A 9,952-nucleotide genomic window follows, 5' to 3' on the forward strand; every position below is an offset into this window, starting at 1 on the left:
TATGTACTTTGAAAATGAAAGTACTTTAAAACTAATTTATACTGATTAGATTTTTGTTCATATATTTACAAATGTTTAATTCACCATTGTAACTTTGGAGTAAGTAAAAACAGATATTATATTTTCGTGATATAAAAATTTTGATTGATAATATGAAACACTTTTAAAATGTTGTTGGCCCATTGTTCATTAATTGAGAATTAAAAATTTTCTTTTGTTCATATATATACCATCCAATCCCACACGAGTTTTAAGTGCTCAAAAAGCTCTTATGATAAAAACATATTTTCTAGCCCAGAATGCAAACAAGCCATCCGAGGTGATTTGAAACGCTGTGTCAATGGCAATTGCTCAATTGGTGCTGGTGGCAAAGTTTTACCTCCAGAAGAAGTTTTTGACTTGGTGATAAGTGTTTCTGACCATACTGGGACAATTCCTCGCTGTTCATTGTTTGGAAAGACTGCTGAAGAACTGCTTGGCTGCACGGTAAATTATCAGATATAAAAGTTGAATTATTTTCATTACATAACATGAACAAAAGCATCATGAAACATTGGCCGTTTATCATAATCTAATCTGCAACCATTAATCATGATTGCATTTGGGATTACTGCTACTTAACTCTGCATTCATGCAGGAGTGCAAGAGCTGCGCCGAAATGCGCCAAAATGGTTCTCTTGCTACAGGGTGCGCCAAATCCCTTTGCATTTGTTCCATTTATTCTTTGTGGTTCGCGGAGGTACCGCTAATGCACAGTAATGCGTCAAATACTCGGAATTTAGGAAAAAGAAGTATGAAAAGAAGTATGTTCTTTTTAGACTAGGAAAAAGATACAGAAGGGAAAATTTTTTTTCAATTCCCATCATCTACCACTATTGCGTTATCTCGTCCCCTTGGAAAGTAGTTCTACTACCTTGACGCACAAATTCCTGTACTGTTATTGGTATGACAAGCGGGCTATCAAAGTCCCTGAATAAATATGCAGAATTTTCCGATTTTGGAGAGCATTTTTTCTTCTTCATGTTACATACCTAAAATAACGGCAATTTCGCGGCTACCAACGTGCATTCAAAGACAGCGTATCTACGGCGTAAATTTACTTTATTTCTCACAAGATTGCACATGTGCCTTTGCGAAGAATCGAAAAGGGGAATTGGTTTAATCATTTAAATTACCAAAATTTTTCGGAGATCGTTGGGAAAAACGGGATCTGTAAAATCTCCAGCTAAAATATGCAGTTTTGTCATCTAGCCACTATGCGGTCGTGTGGTTATCGTCGGCGGTTGCAGATTGTGACAATTTCACTTTGCAAAAATCTGGATTTGGCGAACACACACACACACACACATAGGCGGCTTGAGGAAAAAAAATTCTACCCATGCAGAACCTATTTTTGGCGCTACTGACCACATTTGGCTCCCCTCCTAGAGCGGCGCCCAATATGGCCGCACGGTCCGCCTTTGCATTGGTGGGCGAGGGGCATGCTCTTAACTATAGTCAAAGGAAGGAGTTTGTACTAGGAGCATGTTCATTTTACATAACTTCTGTGATAAACATGTTGGGGTAAAATCAAGAAGCTATCCATACTTAGAATAAAACAACCATAAGTGTTCTTATGGGCATTGTATAATGTTTCATAAGTATATATATATTGTTTGTAATTGCATTTTTAATTGAGTTGCTGTATTTTGGAAATATATGACATCTGTATTTATTATAGGCATCTTTTTCTCAGCCACCTTGTTGGGCATATGCCTGTTGTGGCATTGTATTTGTATTTGAGATACCTAATATATAAATGTCCTACCTTTCCAAAACATGTTGTTGGAGAGGATGAAATGTTTGCACCCTCTCATGTTTTCCACACTCCCTCTCGTGCTGGGATGGTACATTACTCCCTAATGTATTGTTGGGATGTTGCTCAACATTGTATCCCCCAAAAGAACTGTCAATTGCATGTGGTAAATAGGTTACACTACAATGCATAGAATTACAAGTGAAATCAGTCCAGAGAATAGATAGATATTGGGCAGACAAATTCAAACTTTGTAACCTTGAAAGCAGCCCAAAGTTCAAAATTTTGTCAGTTTTGGTGAAGGCTTTTTTATCTTTAGCACATGGTAATGCAGACAGTGAAAGAGAGTTCAGTGTTAACAAAAATCTGTTTGAACAGTGAAAAATCTTTCCATCCAATACTTTAATGGAATGAAATACAAAATCTTATGTTCAAGGGCATGAAAAATTTGAAAAAAATTGTCATTGAGATGCTGAACTCTTGATTCGTATAGAAAATATTGTAACAGGCTTCAGGCTGAGAAAACAGCAGGAAAAAAAACTATTTTTATAATCTATTAACATGCTATTATTTTGAGAAATTGTTTAAGTAAATAAGGTATTTATATATTTTTCTTGTTTTTTGCATTTTGCTTTTAAATAAAATAGTTTCTTTAAATTCTGTGAGAAACTAACTTTTTCACAGAAACCCTTATTATATTGCATACACTTTGTTTTGCTATATCAGGATGAATAGGATTTCGGTGTTCAAGCTGCAGAAATTCTTGCTGATTAGGTTTTCAGTATGGATTGTGTTTAATTTGAAGAGAGTAATAATTTTTATTCGTCATTTCAGTAATGCATGTTTTAGTAGTGACATAAGATACTTGAGAAAAAATTTAAATGGACTTTAATTTGTGAAGGAAATTTATTTAGAATTATTCATTCCAACCATTTTTGACAAAACTTGGCATTTCACAGAAACATTATCCCTTATATCGCAGATATAGTTAGTTTTTAGTTCTGCTCCATTTTTGAAATTTCTACCCCAAAAATAAAAGTTTGCTGCTCCAAAATGGATGAGAGACGCTTGCACCCCTGATGCATCTCATAAACATTCCCCCTGGAGAATTTTTAATGGTTACATGCAGAAATGTGTTGTGTGTGTGCATGCATGGTCTGTATTTAGGTTGCTAGAATTGTGCTTGTTTCGTGTTGTACTGGTGCTGCCATCTGCCTTCCATTGCATTTTTGAATGTCAAAAAGTTAATCCTTCTCTATTAATTTTACACATAAATAAACATTTATTTAAATTTTATATTGACTGAAAAAAAAATCCCAAAACATATATAGAAAATGATGCAAGAAAAACGAAAACTAGCAGATAAATTTCTGGGTATATTTGAAAAATGACATTGTACTGTGGTAAAAAATGTTTTATTCAGTATTTTACGTGAAAAGTTTGTCACTTTGAAAATTAAAATAGTTTAATAACCAAAATTCATTGAACACTTCTTTACATGGAGTTTTTGCCCATCCCTAACTATTTTTTTATGATAATTAGGTAGAAGATTATATGGTGATGTCAGATGATCAGAAAACTTCTCTAAAATGGCGATGTTTGTTGGAGAAATTCAAAATTGAATTCAAGGTAAATTAACCTATTAGAAAGTTTCAAAACAAACTATCATATATACAATGAGAGAACATTTTGATTAAGGTGATGTTCTTTTGTTCAATATTGATATAATTTTTCTTGAAGTTTTTGTTTTCTAGATTTTCCCCTTAATTAATAATTACTGTACAAAAAACTCTATTTTTTTAAAGTATGATTGAAAGGAAAGCAAACCTGTTTAAAATCAAGGGTTCTTGGGTCTTGGCAGCTTGCAATAAAAAAAGTTGAACTTTCTCTCTTACGCGCCAACTTAACCTAGTCTATTTGATAGGATTGTATGTAAACTTTCTCCAGCAATCTTACGGTGAGGGTGAAAAGTAAAAGCGATTTTCCATCTACCCAGGGGCGTAGCCAGAAATTTCGTTCGGGGGGAGGGGGGCCACTTTCATTTCGGGGGGGGGGGACCAAAGTGACAGAACAATAGATTTGGCCATCTTTTTCCCTTTTTTCGGTCATTTTCTCACATTTCGGGGGGGGGGGGGACCAGACCCCCAAGTCCCCCCCCCTGGCTACGCCCTTGCATCTACCTCATAAACCACTGTTTCTTTAATCAAAAATAATGAGAAAAAGTTACTTCTCCATAGAATTTTTAATCCCTTTGTGTTTTTGAGCAACTTTTTGCAAATTACCTAGAACAGTTTGATCGGTGCTTGCAACATTGTACAAAGTAGGTTTATACTGGATTCGATTCGCCAATGTATATGGAGCTTAATGCCATAGCAATGAAGGTTTTTTTGTGATATATTGTATTTCTTGGAATAAGTGCTGCACGGTTGTATATGTGCGGCTGTGAAGAAGAAAAACATATAATATGTTTGTGAGATAGATGTAAGCAGTATATCAGTAAATCTGTTGCAACTTTCTAGGATAAAATGCTACTACTACATAATTAATTTTTTCCTACATTCTACAAAATAATATTTGTTTAAAAAAATTTTGATTAATGAACTCACTTCCAAATTGTTAAAATGTGATTCAATCCGTTGATATTTAAAATTTTTATGATATATTAATCATAAGAACTGACTGGTCACAGTCAGTTTCTTCATGACGGTGTTTGCCAAAAAACATAAAACAACTAATATGTCACACCAGGGGAAGCACCACAAACTGCTAAAATCACGTTTGTAAGAATGCACTGTATATATTTCAAGAAATATGGTAATTATTCACTTCTATGTTTTGGAAATTCACATGTTGGCAGACACTTTGTTATCAAAATTTAAAGAAATTGTGACAAGTTAGTTAAGTTTAAATGTCAAAATAATCTGAATTGTTTTTTCGTTCAGTTTTTATGAACTCTGCGCATGATTTTGCAATTTTTTTTATCATTTCTTTAATCAATTCAGGTACCATATTCATCTGTGCTAATGGGAAACCCCAATATCCGCATTACAGCTTGTACCAAATGCAACCCAGAAGAAGTAGTGCAGTATCTCAATACCATCTTCTAACAAGAGTTTTTTTCTTTTTATGGCTTATGCGCAATAACCTGTGGTGTATACTTCAAAGTGAATTTTACAATATTCATTCACGAAATTTTCATCTGCTTCTAATTGAGTTTTTTGTAGGAGTTAAGTTTTTTGCCTTCATGTTAAATTTATACTAGTCATATATTTCATTTATTTTCCATAAATTTTGAGTCATATAACCTCAAGTTATTGTGCTATTCATTAAATTAGTACTTGTTACAAAAATAAAAGCGTGCCATTCTTTTCATTAGAACTTTATGAAAATTATTTATTCTCATTGTAATTGACACATTCTAAATGGCTTAAAATTATTAGGGAACTATTGAAAGTAACAAGATTGAGTCTAGCACCTTAGACTTTCAGCTACTACTGACATAGTTTAACAAGACTGAAAAATATGTAAGCAATAGCTCATTTGAAATCAGCTGCAGTTAAAATGAGGAGAAAAGTTATGATTTTAGTTATATTTTAGAACTATAAAAAAGTTAAGTAGGCTGAGGTTTTTTTAATATACTTGGTATATTTTTCCAATTGAGTGCAATTAAATCAAAAAATTACAATAATCCTGAATACACCTACCAGGTTCATGTTTTAAAATTTTTTACTTGTAAAAAGAGTTAATGAAAACCATGCAATATGCATATTATTTCTTCAGAAACAGATTTTTATTAGCCCCCAGTAAAAAAAAAGTTGTCTGTCTAGGCATCATGTATGTTGTAGCTGGGATAGCTGCTTTTAACACATGGGCCCACCCAGGCTTGAACATCATATACAGACATGAAAATAAATTAGTGGTAAAAGGGTAAAAGAAGTGTCCTCTGTGTTTTTTTTTAAATATTTTTTTCAATTCAAAAAAATATTTTTAGACCTGGTAAAGATTTTAAATTGTGGTTAAATATTTTTTGTTCCTGTTGGGTGCTCTTCAACTGATCTGGACATGCAAAGCCATAGCAAAAAGTGCCTCCCCACCCCAAATATAAGAAAATTACCTTTTTTACAGGTAAAATAGAAATCACATGATTTAGTCTCAATTCTACTATCACTTAAACCCCCCCCCCCCTTTTAAAATACTGGTCCTAATCCAAAAGAAATTTATGGCCTTGTGGACATGAATGCTGCTGCTGACTCCTTTAAGGAGGACTGACTCCAGGAAATCTTGAAGATCTGGACTTCTGATCATGAAATAAATTAAATTTCGAAACTACTTATGAATGTAGCACATACAGTAGTTTCTCAACCTTTTTTGTCCCATCATCGCCCTTCAGAAATTTTTTTCTCCCATTGCCCCAATGCAATCCAACCCATAGAATATTATAGGATGTTATACTCGTAGCTTCTGCCACCCCCCTGGGACATTCCATTGCCCCCAGGAGGTATTAACACACGTTGGGAATCACTGGGTTAAACCAATGTTTCTCAACCTTTCTCAACCAAAAGGGACCACTTTTGTCTCATATTATGGGACATTCCTTTAATTTTGGTTATTCCGATTTTTGTTATATAATAAATATTGGATTTGTAACATTTACTAAGGCTACTACTTATACAAAGTGCTTTATTTATTGTTTATTTATACAATATTATTTGGCTGAAGACTATGCAAGAGGGGTGCGGTGATGGGATTTGACATAGGTGATTGATGCTACATACAAAATCAGAGATTGAAGTACAGTCTACAGAATTTGATGGAAGGTTGTTCCAATCAATAATTGTTCGGGGGGGGGGGGGAACTAAATTTGAAGCAATCTGTGGATGCAAAAAAAGTTTCAATTTTTGGGAGTGATTGAGTCTATTGGAAAAATGTGAAGATTTGATTAGAACATGGTTAGTGTTGATGTTAAAATAGCCGTGGATAATTTTGAAAAATAATGATAGGCGAGTGATATATCTATGGGAGGTAAGTGAAAGGATATTAAGTTGGCTTTTGAGCTATGTGAGGGAAACTGAGGAAGACAAGCAGTTTAAAATAAAGTGGGTAGATTTATTTTGGATAGATTTTCCACACATCTTATCTATATTGGTTTGTGTATAGGGATCTCAAATTTTGCAGGCATAGGAGAGGGCAGGAAGGATATAAGTGGAAGCATAGATGTTGGGTGGCGGGTGGAATATTTGAAGTTACGACGGAAGAAAAAAAGTTTTTGAAGGCATTTTTTTGGAAATATATAATCCGTGTGGAGGTTCCAATGAAGGTTGGCAGAAATTACCACACCCAGGTATTTGTAATCGTGACCTCTGTGATTAAAGAATTATTAATTGAGTAAGGAAATTCAAGGGGAGATCTTTTATCAGTAAGTTTTATGGAGAGAGAGAGATTGTTTTGGGGTAGTTGCCAAGACGCGCCATTTGTATATAGTGTTAAGGTTGTGCAGGAGAGAATCTTGGTCGGATCTGCTGTAAATTCTTTGATAAATAACGCACTCATCCGCAAAATGTCTGATGGAGCAATTGATTGATAATGGTAGGATTAATATATTATATAATGGTATAGTCATTAATATAAATTAGGAATTTATATTAATGTTTATAAATTATATTAAAGTTTTCATAATATATAAATTACATTATGATAATTATGACAATAAATATTCATCTTGCATATTTTTCAGGTTGAACTCTTTTTTCCTGTAATTTTTCAGCAATTTCAATAACAATTGGTGATTGTGCCTGCTTCTGGCAGCGTTTTTGATGACATTTGGCGATGTCCCGTATTTTATCCTATTTAAAGTTCACCGTATTTTGCTCAATGAAATATGGCCATCTGTTCATTTGAATATTTTCCCCCCGGGAAATACATTTTGTTTATTGTGATTCAGTCCTATTTATTGTGAACAGTCCTTCATTTCCCACCCTGTAGCAATTTCAGCAGCAATTAGAAAAGTTGCATCTGAGGCAATAAATTGCATTTATTTTCTGAATTTAATGATACCCCCTATTTATCATATCCCGTAGGATCGCAATTCCAGACATTTTCACAATGGTGTATGGTGAATAAAAGTATGAAGGTATAATTTTCATTAAGTCTGCTTTTGGACCACCTATACCATCATTTGAGAAAAATTGGGTAAAACTAGTTTCCTAAAATTTCGGTTCCATCGTCCCCTTCAGAATTTTTTTTCTCTCATCAGCCATAGCTTCTGTCTATTGCCAACTTTGGGAAACACTGGGTTAAACGAATCCTACTGCCATCTATCATCAATTTAAGGAAACTTGCTTTGAAAATGAACTTATCCTTTTTTTAAACATTTTTCAGACCATTTTCATTTAGACCTCTATTCTCTGTAGAAAAATAAAAATATGCGTTCATAATATTTTTTTGGTTTTCATTGAAGCATAAAATTTCTACCAAATACACAGTATATCATAATCACATGTGCACCATAGGCGGAGATAGACTTGAAAAGGCAGTGTTTCTCAACTTTTTTTTTTATCTTGTGAAACACTTGACAGTTGAATTTCCGCAATGCATTTAAATTGAGATTTTTTAAAAAAGTAGTTTTAATGATTTTAATATTAGTATGCAAACAATTTATCGCAATTAAAAGTTTTCTTTGTAATTGAAAGACAATAATTGCTCTTGAAACAAAACTCAATTAGATATCTGAGCTTGAAGCTTTTGACATCTTCTTTTTCGCAATGTCAAATTTGGATGAGCAGTCTTAAATATTCTTCAAAGAATCCAGCTATGATTGGTTTTTATTTTTAATATTCCAATAGTTTAAATCCAAAAAAGTTTTGATTCAGATAAATGCATGGTTGTAAAGTTGTTGGAAATATTCAGGGACTTCAAAACCAATATTTCTGTATATATTATGAAGATGGTGGGAAATGTATATTGGGGCTTAAGGATCATGGGCGTAATAAGTTAATGTCTATGCACGAATGTGCAGATGAAGAAATATTGTGTTTTTTTAATCACTATTCTGAATCCTTAGACGAGTTATTACAATCGCAAAATAAAAATATATGTGCATAATTTTTTTGGTTTTCATTCCAAAAAAAATAAATGAAATTATATAATATCTTGTCACTTAGTTGTTTAGAATGGGTGGTAAAGTAAAAAAATATTCTTCGATATCTTTGCAAACAAATTTACTGAATGCTGAAAGTTAAGATATTCAACTATATTGCTTACCCGTTTTGTCCTTTCTGACTGAGATCCCAGAGTCCTCAGGGAATGTGCTGATGAATTGTTGGGGGCCATTTTGCAGATTTACGGGAGTAGTGTTGCTGAGGGTATCGTCCCAAGAAATTGGAAGCTTGCAAATGTTGTTCCGATATTTAAAAAGGGTCGTAGAGAGGCTGTGTCCAATTATCGTCCAGTGAGTTTGACGAGGTTCCTCTCGAAAATTTTGGATATTATTATATAAAAAGCAATTGGTGAAGTGGTTAGACGAGAATAATGTATTGTGGGATAATCGGCATGGGTTCGGGAAGGGGAAGTCATGTGTAACTAACCTCTTTTGCTTCTATGATCACTTGACTAAGGCTTTGGGTAAGGGCAAAAATGTAGATGTTGTTTACCTCGATTTCCAGAAGGCATTCGATCGGGTCTAACATGGTAAACTCTTGAGGTGTTTACACGAAATTAGGATTGGGGGTAACTTGCTGAATTGGATTGAGTCGTGGTTAAGAGATAGGTCGCAACGAGTTATGGTGAACGGGGAATTCTCTGGTTGGACAGACGTCACAAGTGGAGTTCCTCAAGGAAGCCTTGACCCCATACTTTTTTCACTTTTCATCGATAAACTCGATCCGGGTATCGATGGGATTGCTAGCAAATTCGCAGATGACATGAAGCTAATAGGGGTAATCGGGAATTAAAGCGATAGGGATTTGCTCCAGACCAACTTAAACAGGATTGCAGCATGGATAAATGAATGGAGCATGACATTTAGCGTTGACAAGTGCATGGTCGCTCATTTTGGTTCGAACAACTCACGGTTTCTTACGAGTGGAATGGTGCCACTATACCGAATGCAACTAGGGTCACCAATTTGGGAATTCTCATTGACCAGCGGCTTAGGTTTTC

At 34.2% G+C, this 9,952-nt stretch overlaps 1 protein-coding gene across 3 annotated transcripts in view; it reads left to right on the plus strand.

Annotated features, from left to right (window-relative positions):
- Positions 1–5,166, plus strand: part of hdm (meiosis specific with OB domains hold'em) — a 30,328-nt gene extending 25,162 nt beyond the window's left edge. For 2 of the 3 annotated variants that reach the window (XM_089232155.1, XM_089232154.1), the window contains exons 11-13: positions 294–486; positions 3,338–3,424; positions 4,798–5,161. In XM_089232155.1, coding sequence (XP_089088281.1) covers positions 294–486; positions 3,338–3,424; positions 4,798–4,902 — 385 coding nt within the window. In that variant the 3' untranslated portion in view covers positions 4,903–5,161. Of the gene's footprint in view, positions 1–293; positions 487–3,337; positions 3,425–4,797 lie in introns of all 3 variants that reach the window. The other variant, XM_089232156.1, reaches the window with a different exon arrangement.
- The last annotated feature ends 4,786 nt before the right edge of the window (positions 5,167–9,952 follow it).

Source organism: Pholcus phalangioides, unplaced genomic scaffold (assembly GCF_987345545.1).
Source record: "Pholcus phalangioides strain wild (caught in Gottingen) unplaced genomic scaffold, Ppha-v1.0 ptg000005l_1, whole genome shotgun sequence".
Taxonomy (NCBI): domain Eukaryota; kingdom Metazoa; phylum Arthropoda; class Arachnida; order Araneae; family Pholcidae; genus Pholcus; species Pholcus phalangioides.